At 40.7% G+C, this 18,772-nt stretch overlaps 1 protein-coding gene across 1 annotated transcript in view; it reads left to right on the top strand.

The window, feature by feature from the left end:
* Positions 1-18,772, top strand: part of FBXW8 (F-box and WD repeat domain containing 8) — a 182,165-nt gene that overhangs the window by 114,407 nt on the left and 48,986 nt on the right. The window contains exons 6-8 of the mRNA XM_073676367.1: positions 5,149-5,345; positions 8,328-8,537; positions 13,887-14,014. Of these exons, the coding sequence (XP_073532468.1) occupies positions 5,149-5,345; positions 8,328-8,537; positions 13,887-14,014 (535 nt within the window). The remainder of the gene's footprint in view (positions 1-5,148; positions 5,346-8,327; positions 8,538-13,886; positions 14,015-18,772) is intronic.

Raw genomic sequence — 18,772 nt, forward strand, 5'->3', positions numbered from 1 at the left:
GCACCCAGGTTTGCAGCATTGTCGCACACGGCCTTCCCTGGTTTCAGGTCCAGTGGAGACAACCATTCATGAAATTGGTTCTCCAGAGCTGACCACAACTCCTCAGCTGTGTGACTCACATTTCCCAGACATTTCAATGTAAAAACCGCCTGATGACGTTGAGCCCTACTGCCAGCATAGTAAGGAGGTGTGCAGGATCCCTTCTGCGCAGTTGGAAAGCTTGTGGCATGACCAGACAGGCTTTGGGTGCAGGTGGAAGACCGAGAGGAGGTTGAGGAGGCAGAAGCAGTGGAGGAACTTTGACATAAAGAGGATTGACGCACAACTCGTGGGGACGGCAAGACTTGGACAGCAGCCCCTTGTCCTGCTGTCACCATAGTTACCCAGTGCCCAGTCAGCGACATGTAACGCCCCTGTCCATGCCTACTCGTCCAAGTGTCTGTGGTGAAATGCACCCTGTCACACACAGAGTTTCTCAAAGAAGCGGTGATGTTGTGTGCGACATGCTGGTGGAGCGCAGGCACACCTTTCTTTGAGAAGTAGTGCCGACTGGGCATCTGGTACTGGGGCACTGCGACGGACATAAGGTCTCGAAAATCCTCTGTGTCCACCAGGCGGAAAGGCAGCATTTCTGTAGCCAAGAGCTTGCAGATGGTGAAATTCAACCTCTTAGCTTTCTCATGGCTAGGAGGAAATGGTCTTTTACTTGTCCACATCTGAGGGACCGAGGGCTGGCTATTGTGCTTAGACGGGGTTGATAAGGGTGTCCCCGGCAAACTGCCGGTCTGTGAGGAAGATGCAGGCGGACATGTTAGGTTGCCTTGATCCAAAGGTGGTGCTATCGATGTCGGACAGCGCTCAACACCAGCTGGTGTTACCACCTCCAAAGAAAATGATGACCTGCCAATCACGCTGGCTGTTGCGGGTAAAGAGGTGGCAGGTCTGCGCCCCAAAACAGGTGTGACTGCTGTCCCCCCAGTCACAGAGGATGAAGAGGCCGCGGATGCACAAGATATGGCAGACGGTGATTGGCCCGGCCGGCTAGGCCGCATTGTAGCACACTGAGCTTCCCACTGCAACTTATGCTTCATGTCCATGTGCCGGTTCATGCATGAAGTACTCAAACTATGTATTTTTTGGCCTCTACTTAGCTTTTGCTGACAAATGTTACAGATAACACGAGTTGGGTCATCTTTATCGATCTGAAAAAATGCCCAGGCTATGCAAGGCGTAGCACCCATGCGACCTGAAGAGCCACCACGACTTGTGGTGAGAGGCAGAGTTGTGTTTGAGGATGCAGTTGTTGACGTGCTTCCAGTACTACGTCTCTGTCCAGGAAGGCGCAACCTGACCTCGTCGTCACTAGCATCTTCCTCCACCTCCTCTGCTGACCTCATCTCTTGGCTGACTGTGGGTTGACAGTAAGTGGGATCTCCGACCTCATCATCATCACCCTGTGCGTTATCACACCCGTCGTCCTCAGAGCCAACCTGTTCCTGCCCTGACAAAAAACTAAAGTTGTCGCTCCAATCAGGTATTTGAGTCTTATCATCGTCTTCCTCATTGTCTCCACCAACAGGAGTTACAGTTTGGGAATGAGGGTCTACATTATGGTCAGAACCTTCTGCGTCTGGTCCTGGATCCGACTCATAAAGATTCTGGGCATCAGTGCAGATCATTTCCTCGTCTGGATTCACAGAAGCGCTGGAGTCGACCTCTGATTCCCAGGCTATAGTATGAGTAAACAGCTCTGCAGACTCAACCATCTGTTCTACCTCATACTCAGACGGGCAGCTGGAGATTTGGGAGCTGTGAGGAAGCAAGTGCGATTTGGGTGACACCTTTGAGGACTGGAGTATTTGTGATGTTGAAGTTGATGTGGAGGAGAGCCCACTTAAAGGAGCACTTGATATCCGTTGAAGCACCTGCTGTTTTTGTGCCTCATCTGGAATTTGTAGCGATTGGCGTGGCCGTAAGAAAGGGATCTTATCACATTGTCCGCTAAAAGAAGTAGACATTTTAGTTTGGCTGGAAGATGGTCTTTCTTCTGCACCTACCCCACGGACACAACCTTTTTTCCCCTTCCCAACACGCCTATTCCCCTTTCCACCAGCAGCAGGCCTTTTTCCACTCATTTTGGTGGTTAACTATTTCACAACTCTGGAGTTGTTTGCACAAAAAAACAATGGATGGTAACCGAGCAGAGCTGAGTGGCCAAACTGTGGTATTAGGCCAAAACTATTGGCTGGGCTAGATGCAGAAAAAAATTATTTTTAATTTGCAACCTGATGGAGGTCAGTATAGATGGACTAATAGAACAAGTCCCACACGCTGCTAGAAGCCCAAATATTTTTTCAGAGATAAATGAAGAAAAAAATTATTTTTAATTTGCAACCTGATGGAGGTCAGTATAGATGGACTAATAGACCAAGTCCCACACACTGCTAGAAGCCCAAATATTTTTTCAGAGCTACATGCAGAAAAAAATTATTTTTAATTTGCAACCTGATGGAGGTCAGTATAGATGGACTAATAGAACAAGTCCCACACGCTGCTAGAAGCCCAAATATTTTTTCAGAGATAAATGAAGAAAAAAATTATTTTTAATTTGCAACCTGATGGAGGTCAGTATAGATGGACTAATAGACCAAGTCCCACACACTGCTAGAAGCCCAAATATTTTTTCAGAGCTAGATGCAGAAAAAAATTATTTTTAATTTGCAACCTGATGGAGGTCAGTATAGATGGACTAATAGACCAAGTCCCACACACTGCTAGAAGCCCAAATATTTTTTCAGAGCTAGATGCAGAAAAAAATTATTTTTAATTTGCAACCTGATGGAGGTCAGTATAGATGGACTAATAGACCAAGTCCCACACACCGCTAGAAGCCCAAATATTTTTTCAGAGCTAGATGCAGAAAATTTTTTTATTCAATTTGCAACCTGATGGAGGTCAGTATAGATGGACTAATAGACCAAGTCCCACACACTGCTAGAAGCCCAAATATTTTTTCAGAGCTAGATGCAGAAATTTTTTTTATTCAATTTGCAACCTGATGGAGGTCAGTATAGATGGACTAATAGACCAAGTCCCACACACTGCTAGAAGCCCAAATATTTTTTCAGAGCTAGATGCAGAAAAAAATTATTTTTAATTTGCAACCTGATGGAGGTCAGTATAGATGGACTAATAGACCAAGTCCCACACACTGCTAGAAGCCCAAATATTTTTTCAGAGCTACATGCAGAAAAAAATTATTTTTAATTTGCAACCTGATGGAGGTCAGTATAGATGGACTAATAGAACAAGTCCCACACGCTGCTAGAAGCCCAAATATTTTTTCAGAGATAAATGAAGAAAAAAATTATTTTTAATTTGCAACCTGATGGAGGTCAGTATAGATGGACTAATAGACCAAGTCCCACACACTGCTAGAAGCCCAAATATTTTTTCAGAGCTAGATGCAGAAAAAAATTATTTTTAATTTGCAACCTGATGGAGGTCAGTATAGATGGACTAATAGACCAAGTCCCACACACTGCTAGAAGCCCAAATATTTTTTCAGAGCTAGATGCAGAAAAAAATTATTTTTAATTTGCAACCTGATGGAGGTCAGTATAGGTGGACTAATAGAACAAGTCCCACACGCTGCTAGAAGCCCAAATATTTTTTCAGAGATAAATGAAGAAAAAAATTATTTTTAATTTGCAACCTGATGGAGGTCAGTATAGATGGACTAATAGACCAAGTCCCACACACTGCTAGAAGCCCAAATATTTTTTCAGAGCTAGATGCAGAAAAAAATTATTTTTAATTTGCAACCTGATGGAGGTCAGTATAGATGGACTAATAGACCAAGTCCCACACACTGCTAGAAGCCCAAATATTTTTTCAGAGCTAGATGCAGAAAAAAATTATTTTTAATTTGCAACCTGATGGAGGTCAGTATAGATGGACTAATAGACCAAGTCCCACACACCGCTAGAAGCCCAAATATTTTTTCAGAGCTAGATGCAGAAAAAAATTATATTCAATTTGCAACCTGATGGAGGTCAGTATAGATGGACTAATAGAATGATGCTATGCCCAAAAGATTTTACTTCACTAGGTGCAGTAAAAAAATTGGTATTCTATACACAGGTGGTATATCTTGCAACACAGATAGGCTACTCCACTGACTAACACACTCTGCAATAGGCCAAAAAGGATTAGCTTTGCTAGATTCAGCCAAATGCTGTGAAAAAAACTTGCACAGCACTGGCACAGACCTGCCTGGCAAAAACTGATAGGAACTGATGTAACCTAGTCCTGAAAAGGACTCCAATTACAATTAGTCTTTACTCCCACAATCTATCTATTTAAGAGCACAGACCTGCCTGATAAAAGTCGTAGGAAATGCTGTAACCTAGTCCTTAAAAGGACTGCAATCACAACTATTCCCTACTCCCAAGCTATCTGTAGATTTGTGCGAAAATTGGCTTGAAATTAACAAGGTATAGCGCACACAGCAACAGCGGTGCCGTCTAACACGCAGCTGCAGCAGTGAGAAAATGGTGGCGACGGGGAAAATGGCTTGGTCTTATAGGGCAAGGACATGTGACATACACTGCCAATCACACATGCCCTTGCTTGTGTGAAAAAAAGCACTTCGCTCCGTGTGTGCGCTGCTGATAGGCTGACAGATTGCACCTCCCCACTGCAAATGCGGGAAAGAGAAAAAAAAATGGAGATCTTCATTGTTCCTGCAGAGATCCATCCCCTGCCCCTCCCCCCGCCCCGCTGTACACTCAAACTGTGTATTAACATTAATTTTCATCATTACTGAGAAAAAATCCAGTTATGATTTTGGTGCACGAACAGTTATCGAACATAACCTCGAACAGCCGAATTTTTCTCAAATTGTTCGTGTTCGCCGACCGGCTCGAACACCGCCCAAAACAGCTGGAATTTGAGATTGGCGAACAGTTCGAGTAGAACAACGCTCATCTCTAGTATTTAGCCTCAAACTGACATCATTCTGATGTTTGATTTTGATATCTGATCATGTCCTAAAATGGACACTGTACACTTTTTGTATTTACTAAAGGAAGTAGGATACATCAGAAATATGGTGAGAACAGAAATAATTGTGTTTTGTCTCTGCAGGTACCATTGATGTTTGGAGTCTTCTGGTTGGACGGGAACCTATCCATCATTATCAGCACAACCAAAAGATCCAAGCCCTCGCTCTGAGCCCAGAAACCGCTGCTATAGCAACAGCATCTACTTTCCAAATCAAAGTGGAGAGTCCTGATGATAAAGGCTATTGGAGAACTAGCTGCAGTTTCCAGACCCAGAAACTGGTATGCTTTTCATTGTCAAATCAAAACTGAACTACAGTAAAAAAAAAATAATAATAATTCAGTCTCTACAGATTAGAAAAGTATATAATAGGTTTAGACACTACAGAAAGTCCTAAACATAAACTGCGTTAAAGCAGGTTTGTATGGAAAGGTAGAAAAATGTATTCTGTTTGCCATAAAGGTTTCTTTCCATGCTATATATCACAGTAAAATATATTCCGGCTATGTCTACATCTGCAATACCTACAACAAACGAAAAAATGGAGTAATCAAAGGACCACCCGCCAATTAATATAAAATATACAATTTTATTTATATTTTGTTGGAGCCTCTGTAACATCTACTAACACTATTGGGCAAAATGAGGGAAACCTGATTGACACCATTATGGTCAATGGGATTCGTCATGTGACAGCTCCAGTACTGCTGCTAATGATGTCTACATGGCAGCTACAGCCACTCACTGACCTCCGTGGTCTTGTTGCATAAACCTCGGCATCACCGCTGCGGCCAATGATTGGCTGTAGCAATCACATGTAGTATACGGGATGTCACTGTTGCAGCTCTGTAAGCAAAGCTAAAAACTGACTTAACTTGGCCCCCACTATATGTAAATCCCCACAGGACTGTCTGTTGGGCAGGCAGGTAATCCAGCCCCTTTGCCTTGACTGATATGCATGAAGGTGGGGAAATACACATTTAGTTTATGAACACACTTGAGTTTTTTTTTCTTAGCAGATCCATTCTGGAATGTTCTTAAAAATCACTTCAGGCTATGTGCTTAGTCCTTTTTCTCAGTTTTCAGAGCAGAAACTGTGTGAATAGGTTTTGAGGAGATATGAAGGAGGATTTGGAGAGTTTCCACTCAGTTTCTGCACATTACTGCTCCAAAAACTCCTCGAAAAACTCTGAGTATACACACGTGGTCAAAATTGTTGGTACCCCTTGTTTAATGAAAGAAAAACCCACAATGGTCACAGAAATAACTTGAATCTGACAAAAGTAATAGTAAATGAGAACTCTATGAAAATGAACAAATGAAAGTCAGACATTGCTTTTCAACCCTGCTTCCACAGAATTTTTTAAAAAATTTGACTCATGAAATAGGCCTGGACTAAAGGAGTTTTTTTTTTTAGCTTTTTTCTCCAATTCAGATTTTGAAAACATCTGGTGGAGAAAACAAAGGCGCATGTCACTACTTAGAAACGGATCCTGATTGATCCACTCTAAAGTAGGCACTGTTCAATCAAAGGTCTGCAAAGAATGTTCACGAAAAAAAAAATCTCTTCAAAAATTCTGCAGGAAAGTTTTTAGGAAAATATAAACCCCTCCATAAACTCCTCAAACAAGTGTTTCCTGAAGCGATTTCCACTTCACACAGAGTTTTTGACAAGTTCTAAAATGACAAGTTTTGACCATAGTCTTAGAAAACCAACTACAATGACAGCACGGCAGTGGGAGTCATTTAGAAATGGGAAACCTGATGACAGGTTCCCTTTAAGGCTGTATTCAGAGTTTTTAGAGTCAGAAAAATCCGACAAGTTTTTCTGCTTCAGGAAACAATTGTTTTTTTGGGAGATAGTTATTCTTTGTTTTATGCAGCCTTTTGATTGGACATTGCCTATTTTGGAACAGATTCCATCAGATTTGCTTCAAATAAGTCATATGTACTAATATATTTTTCCTCCGTGTTTTTTTTAAATCCTCATTAGGAAAAGAAAAAAACTTACAAAAAACTCCTTATTAACAGCAGTAAATAGGAAGTCTTCCAAGCGTTTTTGAACCCTTTTTTTTGAAGCTATGTGATGTACTGATGACAAGGAGACTGAGACTAACCACCACGTCAGCACCGCCCAGATGACTATGTTGAGCAGGGTGTAATATTTATCTTTCCTTTTTTCCATCCTAATAAAAATATTATTTTGAACAAAGGCATTCCTACAAAGCCATTCAGAACCCAATAATGATTGTTGACAACTTCCTTTAATTAATAATATTAACAAACTTTACTTCTATATTCCCGGTATATTCCACAAATTTACAATTCAGACAATAGAAATGAGGGTCCTGCTTCTAATCAGAAAATAAGGGTGACACAAAAGGTAAAGATATTTGGGTTTAGATGCAGACAGTAAATTATTAGCGTCCATGAGAGGAGTGTATTAAATTGTAGATTGCAGGACTAACATGTTAAAAGCCGACAGAATTAGGGTGGATTTTGACCCCGTAAAGATAAATTCACTGCTCTCCATTAAAGTATCACTGCTGTAAACTGTTTAGTAATGATAGATTGCAGGTAGCCGAAGATAAATCGAATTGGCAAGAATATTGCATCCACATGAAAGCCGCAGTCTTCTACTATATGTCATGTCTAATGTGTCTGAAAGTGCGGCACTGGCAAGGAACGTTCCGAAAAACAGTAGCTATAGTCTAATATGCAGTGATAAGATATATTGTGAACCTATTGAATACTTAAAGTTTTTTTTCACATAGGTGTGCACCATCAAGGGAAATCATGAATAATGTAGAGAAAAGGAAAAGAGGGGTAGCATGTGACATAAAATAGAAGACGTACGTTTCGCCGATAAGTGTCGGCTTTTCCTAAGGGCCTTAGAAAAAGCTGACACTTATCGGCGAAACGCACATTTTATACTTTATTTCACATACTACTCCCCCACCTTTTCCCTTTCCCTATGTTATTAATAATATGCAGTGACACAGGTGTTTAATTCTACATTTTTTATCAATGTGCAGACTCTACACACTCAGGGTCTCTAGAAAATCTGCAATATTTTACCTGCAGCCCTGTTATCCACACTTGGAGAGAAAATTCAGCTCAGAATTTCGGACACTCTAGAGTTTTTAAAAGTCTAAAATTATATTGTGATATTGATGCAGGTTTGCAGGTTTTACAAGGGTGAATATGCCTAGGAAAATTTACATATGCTGTTTTGTTACAGTGATTTTCTTTGCTGTTTATAGGTAAATTTTCTCCATTTAACCCACGACTCCGCCGGATCTCCTGTCGCTGTTGCAGCTGCTGAGGAAATGGTTTACCTCCTAAAGCCAGATGTGCCCGAAAACATTCTGCACTCCACCTACGGTCAACCGGTTACCTGCTTGGATGTTTCAACACATCAGGCAGCATTCGGAGTAAAAAGCTATGGCTGGTTCACCAATAATGGCAATAAGGTAACGAGAGCATGTAAATTGAAGGGAGCTGTAGAGTTTTCTAGCACATGACATCTGTGTTATAATTCTGTAATTATAGCTTGCACCTTCCAAGGATCCATCTTAAACCCTTTAGCAGATGCAATGAACCCCAAGAATGATATTTTTTGAACAGAAAAAGTACATTTCTCCAATTTAGCAAACAAAGAATTTTCCCTGAGCTTATGTAATACATAAAGGACATATTCATAGTGCAAATCCAGATCAGACAAAAAAAATAGAAAGTCATCAAGGTAAACAACAATAAACCTTCCAATAATATCAGAAAAAAATGTCATTTATAAAGTTTTGAACTACTTCTGGCACATTGGTTAACCCAAAAGGCATGACAAGACTTTCAAAAAGACCCAGCCAGATAGGACGGCTGAGCTGTCATTCACAATACTGACAACTCTGCCTCAGATTGGGTGGTAGAGCTGTCACTCACAATCCTGACCACTCAGCAAGCCTTCGATCCCATAGTGTGGCAGAGTAGTCATTCACGGCGTCCATAGGACACTGTGAGTGGTGGAGTCGTGACAGGTTGACCGAGCACAAAGGATTTTTTTCTCCTGCCTTAGTCCTTCGTGCGTATGCAGCCGAGGAGATGATTTATTTCTTTTCTTGTCGCAGCCCTTTTCCAGCTGCTCACTGGTATCTTACTTGTGCCAGTCTAATGTATTTTGAAGCCCTGGAGAATTGTCTGTTGGGGGAGTTAAGGATCCGGCTTGTCCAATGTTGGATTCCCGATCCCTTTGTCCTCCTCGAGATAAGCTACCGCCACTGTCTAACAGCAGCTTTCACATTGAGACATAAGCGCTTGGTGAAGTGAGCGCGCCTGTGTATGGGAGAGAAGCGATCTAACGAGCTTTACGTTTAACATTTGATTTATTTAATCTCTATTGTTATTTTATGTTAAACTTATTTTACGTTGTATCTTTACTTTAACAAGACCTCTTTAAAACATGTAGCAACACGTAAGCTCCATAAAATTGTCCCTTAGCCTGTCTAACGGAATCGTACAAGATAATATTTGTGGCACACATACACAGGCCTGTTGCTTCATTTCTGCCATGATATATGGTTAATCTCCCGCAGTACGGCGCAGCTCTTTTGTATAGGCTTTGTTCTCATTTTATAATGCGAAGGGATAAAACCTGTTGCCAAGATGAGTATCTTGTTACAATAGCTGCAGTAATGAATAACACTGAATGGGTTAAGACAATCATTACTGTGTAAACGAATCATAGCCACAGAAGTGAAGTAATCCAGATGGCTGCAGTGTGCTAGATACATGGGACTGGTGCTTGGCACGGCTTTCCCAGCTGACATCACCCTGCAAATCAATCAGGTTGCGCCTCTTAGAGTGATTACTCTCCGCACACTGAAGTGGAAGCGAGCGTTCCGATTGGACGTTTCCCATATTCCCGCTCACCTCGCGGTTGGATAAAATTGTTTGAAATAATTAGTAATGAATAATTTTCCATCTTTTCTCTTTGATCGTAGCTTTGTCATGTTGAATCTCGCTAGCTTTATGTCAGTTGTGAGTAATGTGCATCCAATGGCAGCGAGGACTAATTAGCGCTCTAAGCTTTATGATATTGACTGCACTGCAGAATATCTTCCGGTTAAATGGAAAAAGCTAATATCAGAGAAACCTTGAGAAGCTTGGTAAAAAAAAAATCATTCAGATCTCATTTGTGCATTGCTAAAGAAAGATTCTTATGTATAAGAGCTAGAAAAAAAGCCTGAGATTTGTGTTTGCATCCTGAGGATTTCCACCGGAACTTCATCTTATTGAATATTTTTTATCGATGTCTATAATGATTGTTATTATTGATTCAATCAAAAAAAACAAATGGACCACATATTTCTCTCCATAACAATCACATATCCCATAGCTCAAACCATGCTAAATACACACTAAATACGGTTGCTGTATACTACTGTCTGATTCACTGGTGCCAACTGTCCTATTTTAAAATCTACAGCTCCTATTCAGACCAATATGTGTCTATGGTGACATACTAGTATCCACCCCTGGATGGTCGGATCCTGCCAATGTTGCTATCCATCTGCTTCTTGCTAAGCTATCAAATGAATGATGGTAGGAAGGCAGACATATGATATGGAATATGACTACAGGACCAGACTACATAAGGTTTGTAGTCTGTTACTATGGAGATACATTGAATCAATAAAAGTGGTTATAAAGAGGTGGCTTTCTAGAGTGTTTGGCACCCCCACAAACCATCTGTTCACATTTCCCATGGAAGATGGATGTACAGAGCATGAGCACCATAGTAATTGCCATTCTCAGGTGCAGCAGCTCTGCTTCCCTTGAAGTGAATCTGATCTGAGCAATATACCCAAGAATGGTCACTGCCAAGTGTACAGAGCCACAGTGTTCCTGCTCCGTACACTTTGTACATCCGGTCACCATAGGTGCTGCAAAAAGCTGGTCAGTTGGGATGGCGGGTGTCAGACCCCCACTGATCACATATTGATGACCTTGCCTTGAAATAGGTCATCGATACCTAATCACTGGACATTTGCTTTAAAGCAGGGGCGCTAAGGCATTTTTGCATTATCGATTGCCAGATTATACCTACACTTCTCATTCATGCTGCTGCTAAGACCCTACAGAAAGTACTGGCGACACAGCTCTGCAGGTCTCCTGTCGTGTTCACAAACCTTAAAGGCGTAGATCACTAGCCAGGATCCTATTGCTGCTTTGTGCAGGAGCAATATATAGACTGGTGTTTTACTTGATAGGTAAAAATGTTCTGCAGACCCCATGTGTGAATGGGTTGAGAGTACCAGAATTTATAAAGCTCTGCCTGCTTTGTATTTTTATAGAATGACACATTATTTTGGGAAGAGGCTATGATGAAACATTCCATTTCACTTATGGGAAAACTCATAAAGAACATTACATTGATTGCATCGGCAATTTATTATACAGGTAGGCTAAGGCGCACGGTTTCTCCCTGTATAACCTTACCCTTAAGAAGGTAATTAGGCATCCTGACATTATGGTGCCTCAGTAAGAACGCCAGATATTACCCTCACGAGACCTATTCTTGTGAACATTGCAGCTCTCTAAGTGCACTGGATTAGAAAGTTTATTGTTGCCCTCTCCCTATCACCTTTGGGATGGCACAACAAAGTCAATTCTCTGATAGTTAGAAGGCCCAATATTTTATCTCTACCTCAATGTGGCCCCAAAGCCAGTCTGGCACATTGTCAAGAATGACATCAGATTGTAGCCAGCTGCTTTTTGCCTTCAGCATCTATTATTCATGTACCATAAACATTTTGTTGCTACAAGTTTAGTATGTATATAGCATGCAACATTGTTAGTACCATGTGTTTATAGCGAGTGTTAACTGGAATGCATCTGTATTATCATCTGTAACTCCAGGCTTAAAACAATAGATACAGTATGTATAGAGATTTTCTCCCATATTATGGATTTGCACATGGAGGCAGGTAGCATTCATGCCAGTAGACCTTTCATCATGTCATGATCGTTTTACTATAGATTCTGGACAAAAGCTGCCATTAAATCAGAGGTGTGCACAGTATGACCACAGATCCTTGTGTTGGCCAGGTGGACAATCCCCTTGCGCTGACACTGGCCCATGTATATCAGAAGGCATATGATGTCAATGAGTGTATATATACAATGGTATTAAGGTCTTTCTGTTATACATGGGCAAGAGTACATATGTGCAACAATTGATCAACCAGTCCTAGAAGTTTATTTGGATGCAGGAAAAACAAGAATAAGGTTCAGGGCAGCTTTGACAAGGGCCAAATTGTGATGGTTAGAATTAGACAACTGGGTCAGAGCATCTTGTGGGGTGTTTCTGGTATGCTCTGGTTCATACCTAGGTTATCCTTCCTTGGGCCACTTATTTTCTATCATGGGTCCTCAACATTCATAGATGCACCAAGGAGCCAAAGGCTGGTTCTCACAGAAAGGCATATATGGCACAAATTGCTAAAAAAAGTTAATGATACACGTCTCAATACCTTGCGGAGTATGGGGCCGTGTAGCCACAGACTGGTCAGGTTGCCCATGCTGACCCCTTAAATCACATATAAGCATCAGAACTGGACAATGGGGCAAAGGAAGAAGGTGGCCTGGATTAATGTATTAACTTTACTTCCAAATCGTAAGGACACTTACCCGGGGAATCAGGATGCGCTTTAGTGAAAGCCATTGGAAGCAGTGTGCTGCTGTGGGCAATGTTCTGCGAGGAGACCTTGGGTTTTTGCATTTATGTGGACATGTACCACCTACCTAAACATTGTTGCAGACCAAATACAGTAATTCACTGAGCGGATTCCCAAATTGAAGTTCTCTCTCTGAGTAGGATAATGTGCCCTGACACACTGCAAACATTGTTCAAGAATTGTTTGAGGACAAGGTGATGGCATGGCCTCCAAAATCTCCAGATTTCAATCTGATTGAGGATCTGTGTGATATGCTGTAAAATAAATCCAATCCATGTAGGCCATCTTTACAGCAAATCAGACTTTACAATCAGCTACTGACATCATGGTGCCAGATACCACAGGTCTCCTTCAGACGTCTTTTTCATTCCATGCCTTGAACGATCATAGCTATTTTATGGCACAAGTTGGGCCTACACAAGTAGCCATATTGTTATGGCTCCTTGGTGTATATACTTATTATGTTTGTCTGTATTACATTTTACATATCTATATTACTGTATATACCCATCAATGGTGCTTCAATTTATAATGTCCTTGGGTTACAATATACTTTCCACATACAATAATGTTTCCTGGGCCTTAGTCTACAGAACGTGTGATCTAAGTTAGAAGATCCAGCCATTTCACTGCTAAGTCCCCTGTATTACTGAAGTGCATGCACTGATTGGCTGTCTGGTATGGCCTCTCTATAGTATAGTGCAGTATTACATTTAGTGCCGTTACCTGTGCCATAATGGACTTCTCCTTTGGACACTCAATGTGAGTGGCTGCACTTTATTTTTCTAGAACACTGTACATAATATACTAGACCCTTACGAGACTCCTGCCCTCAATCCAGAATGGGACCCCTCAGCTTCTGTTTGACTTTTTCACGTAGAGACTTGCTTCATCCTTAATGTATTAGTTACCTGCTTCATTGTATTTAATCCTCATTTTTCTTATTTTGAATTGACATTTGCGAGACTTCAGAATCAATTACTATTTGTCAATAGAGTTATGGTCAACGTACAATGTCCGGGAACAAATGAATATTGTAGCTTGAGGGATCACTATACTTATTAGATTCCTGTTTCATTATATCCGCAGATTCATGTGTACAACCTACAGACTGCTCAATGTCTCACAACCTTGGGTAATTCCACTGGAGACTTTACCTGCATCAATCTGAAAGACAGCCCGCCACATCTCGTGGTAACTGGAAACCGGGACAGAAGGTACGGTAGAGGCAACAACCCCAATACTAGAGATTTACCCACAGTTACTGACTTATCAGGTTTTCTGATCCTGATTTCTCTATTTTCTCTATATTCTGTATGCAGCTACAATGTTTTCTCATTCAGACTATGATGAAAACTTGTAAGTTTTGGTTTTATGCTGCCATCAATATCTAAGACAGACAGAAGGGCTCCATTGACTACAATAGGGTCCTGCTGCTTTCTGTGTGATGGAGATTTTTTTTCAAACATTTTAAACAGAACAAAAGGCAGAGAAGCAATTCTGATATTTAATTTTCTTATCCTTTTGGCATTTAACATGCTGTTTGAGACTTACCAAATATATATATAATTCTGTGAAGCATGGTAAAAGATTGTAAAAAATCTAAATACATATATAATTCATTTTTATATTTCTTTCATAATATTTTACTTTGCTCCACAGAAGGACAAATATGGCAGCCATAGGGGCTTTCAGCAGGCCCTGACTGCCGTAGTAACCCGAATGCTTCCTGCGATCGCATCGCTGGGGGAAGGAGGTACTGGGAGCCGGTGCCGAAGCACTCCAGCAAGCAGTTTTCCAATCCCCCCCCCCCCCCAAAAAAAATGATGAAGTCTATGCCAAAATAGTGCCAATTACAGCTATCACTCTGAATGGACACGTCAAGAATCATTAATGTGATATATATATAATATATACATAGCAAGTAAAGTGAGAATTCTAGTAATATTGCCTATTACTCTACACTGGGATTGCCTAGTATTAAATATGCTCATCTACTTTGAGGCTTCACAACAGGTCTAGGCTGCGTGGCTACTGAAGCAGCAGAACGCGGTACCAGATGACTCTTTTGGCACACTGTTCCTGCTCTTCCTCTTCTGAAAGAGGGATTTGGAAAAGCTGCGTCTCGTCTTTTCCATCAGACACTTACCACCTTCCCTTTCCAGGCACCTGCACCCTTCCCCAATCCTCAGGACCACAGGAGGAAAGATGCCGCAGAGCTCTGGAGATGCGCCAGAGCTTGTTATTTCAGTGCACTGGATCGTGACATACTTGATAAATTATTCTTCTCATTTCAGCCTGTGTTCTCTTCCAAAACATGGATTTACCAGATTGATAAGTTCCCTATATTCAGAACTGTGTGTGTCACGGCTCCGTTAATTACATCCCAAAGATAAGAGAACAAGCTTTCCTTAAACCTATTTCTTACATTTATGAGGAGTACAGACTAATTCTATTCTGACAATTCCTGGCTGCTCGCTGGAGTTTGTAGGTTTGGTGCATTGTGAAAAACAGATTGTTGAAGTCCCGTCCCCCCCAAAAAAATAGTATTTGTAATATTACATTTTGTAGGGCAATTACTGGTTTTTATAATGAATGATGGCTGAATTGTAGTTTCAACTTTGGGTAGGAAATGGTACACTAATGCATATTAATTATCAGTATTGATCCTCCTTATTATTAGATCAGAGGACTGCAAAATTCAGCCCCTGCCGGGCAAAGCATAAAACCAGAATCTAATTCAAAGATCTCGATAAGACCTTCAGCAGTATCACTGGTTACAGGATTTATTCAACAGATGTGAACAGTTTGAAGACCTTGTGGCTTCCTCTTATAGGCTAAATTCACACAGTGCTTACCGGTGGAAACAGTCCTGTTGAAAGCGAGACCTGTTACTGTGACAAAGATCACTTTATTGGAGACACCTTACCTTTAATGATTAGACTTACCTGGATGGAATTAGCCATGATCTCAGAGTGCACCATAACATCAAGGGAGCAAGTTTTTTATGGATTTGGGCCTAGTTCACATGACCGTATCTTTAGTCAGAGTGCTGCCCGTGATTAAATGGACAGCACGACAGAACTCAGACCAATATTATTCAATGGGGCAGTGGAGATGAGCCTTTTTTTTTTTTGCGGACCAAATCTGTGCGTGAAACATTCACAGCATGCACTAGTTTCTTCCGAGTGTCGGATGTGTTGTGGCAGTGGGCTTCATACAGTCTGATCAGAATGTTACACTAAGAACCTCATGTTCATTTAAAAAAAATGTTGTCTAGCGGGATCAAATCAACGTATGATTTTTGGATGTGCGCTCCATGTCTTTTTTTTACAGTTACAATAAATACAGTTTTCTATTCTATGCAATTCAAATCTATGGGTGCACAAAAAAAAAAAATCAGATTCCATACAGAGATGATTTTTACGGATACATTTCAATTCTTTAAATAGGAAACTATTTACTATAACTGTAGAAAAAGACATGGACCGCACATCCAAAAATCATACGTCGATCTAATGCCGGCAGGCAAATATTTTTTTTTAAATAGAAAGTGAGTTTTTTTAGCTTTTTTTTCCACTTGGTGTTGATGTTGTTTGGTGCTGTGCCTGTGGGATTAAATGGCCTGGATCTGTGGGGCTTTGCCTTAGAGCATGGGTGTTGTGGGGCGCCAGGGCGCTCCTTTTGCTGGTGCGCTATCGCTTCAACACTGGTTGGCGCATGGCACCACACATTTTACGGTAGGAATTAGGAACCCACTGAGAGGTTTGCTGTGACGTTGTAGTGGGCTTCGTTCAGTCTGATCAGAGTGCTAGCGAAGAACCTCATTCATTTTTTAAAAAAATACTCTATCGGCTTTAGATCAATGTAAGATTTTTGGATGTGCGGTCCATATCTTTTTCTACAATTATAGGACACTCTGTTTAATCTTGTAAATTTGTATTAACTGCTGCCGTATAAAAACGGATCCAATATGGATGACAATTGAGAAAAAAAATCGTCCGACTTTTCTGGATTAAACTCGGACTATTTTTTTTAAACGCTTGTGTAAAGCTATCCTCAGTGTGAGTCCACATTAGAATGGGAAAATCAAGTGATCGGAGTTATTTCACCTGAGGCATGATCATTGGGTTAAACTAGCTAGGACTTTTATTTATAAAAAAAAAGCCAGCCTTATGGGGTTTTCTTGTGTCATGGTGGCAAGTATATACTGAGAAGAGTGTGATTGAAGAACATCCAGGAAAAGGATCCTCTGGATGGAAATGACTGGACAACGTAAGGGATAAGAGGAGAATGTCAGCCATACAGCGCTTGTGCTCCTACGAAGGTGACCAAGAGCACAACTTGTCATTCCTTAGCACAGCACAAGAAAAAAAAAAGCAAAAATTCAGTGAGCAAAAAATGAATCACTGAACAGTGGAGTAACATTGCCTGGTTAGATGAATTAAAGGGGATGTCCAGTGAAAATAAGTTTATCACCAATCCACAGGATAAATGGGTGATAATTTGCTGAGTGGTGTCTGTTCTACCGCTGGGACCCGCACCCATCAGCAAAATGAGGAATTTAGTTTCTTTGTGCTACAAAAAGCTGTTGAGTAAAAAAAAAAATCCCAAAACATAGTAATTTACTTTTAGCATGGGGTTCACTATAAGCCTAGGCATGGAGTAATATGTCTGTACAGCAGCGATTCATGAGTCTGGTGAGACAATGCGGCCTCTACTGCAGTACTTGTGCTATGAAGTTACAGAGGAGCATTTCTGACTGCACCCTGGGGTGAGTTTAATGTTTGCGGGAAGACATTTGCTAATCAGCTAAAAGGATGCTGGAAGCCGTTCATTTTTGGAAATGTTTGCACTTCTCACCTGAGGGACGTTTTCTCATATGATCTCATATAATTTGCTATTTAAATCCCTGCCACTTGCTCTCTGACTGTTTCCCCGGATGGGCATAATGTACCGTTATGGCTTCATTGTTTTTTTTTTTTGTTTTTTTTTAAACCAATTACATTTTTTTCCCAAATTTTTATAAATCATTAGGCAAAAATACATGGTCTGTTATCAATTTGATCTGAATATGAGTTGCTGGTCGTCCTGATGGATCATGGGTACATGGGGCCTGCTATGTTCTGGCACGCTTCTGAAGTAGTTAGTCCTGTTAACAATGAAGATATAGGACTAAAGAAGCGGGCTGAGGTTTCTTGGTTACCAGAAAGCAGCTTTTACTATTATTCTGCATCACTTCTAAAATCTGCAATTTATAAGGGGAAAAGACTAAAAAAGACAGAAGGTTCAGCAGTTTAGAATGGAACGCTGGTAAAGAAAACTATAGTTTTAGGAACAGCAGAAAAGGATCTAAATGCATCGCTAGAGTATGTGCACACAATGTCTTTCAGACGCTGGCCCACCCAATGAGATTTGCTTCATGAAAAAGCTGGTAGTGATTTTCCTGAAGTGTCTTATTTGGTGCCTTTTTTTTTTTTACCCTATGAGATTATTTATACTATACTGTATATTGCAATACTGCAGTATTTATTATAAGCAATCAAATATCGCAGTTTCTAGGTCCCTAAGAAAACTAAAAAAGAAAGTGTAAAAAAATATAAAAGTTTGAATCCTCCCTCCATTTAGAAGCAAGGAAATAAAATTAAAAAATCCCCCCAAAAATGGTATAAGAAAGTGTTCTAAATGTTCTACATACCCCAAAATGATGTCAATGAAAACTGCAGCTCGCCTCGCAAAAAGCATGCCCTGTTACAACTCCAACAACTGAAAAATAAAAACGTTATGAGTCGCAGAAAAAGGAGACACAAACCTATTCTTTCTTTTTTACAAAGTTAGGATTTTTTTTTCACCACTAAAGTGTAAAAATCGTATATAAGTTTGGTACCACCGTGCTGATGTGAGGAATTATGGTCATTTTTACCGTACATTGAACACCATAATACCAAAATCAAAAAAACAATGAGAGAATTGTT

The sequence above is a fragment of the Phyllobates terribilis genome, unplaced genomic scaffold, assembly GCF_046119375.1.
Source record: "Phyllobates terribilis strain yellow unplaced genomic scaffold, ASM4611937v1 Scaffold_1__5_contigs__length_1240528914, whole genome shotgun sequence".
Taxonomy (NCBI): Eukaryota; Metazoa; Chordata; class Amphibia; order Anura; family Dendrobatidae; genus Phyllobates; species Phyllobates terribilis.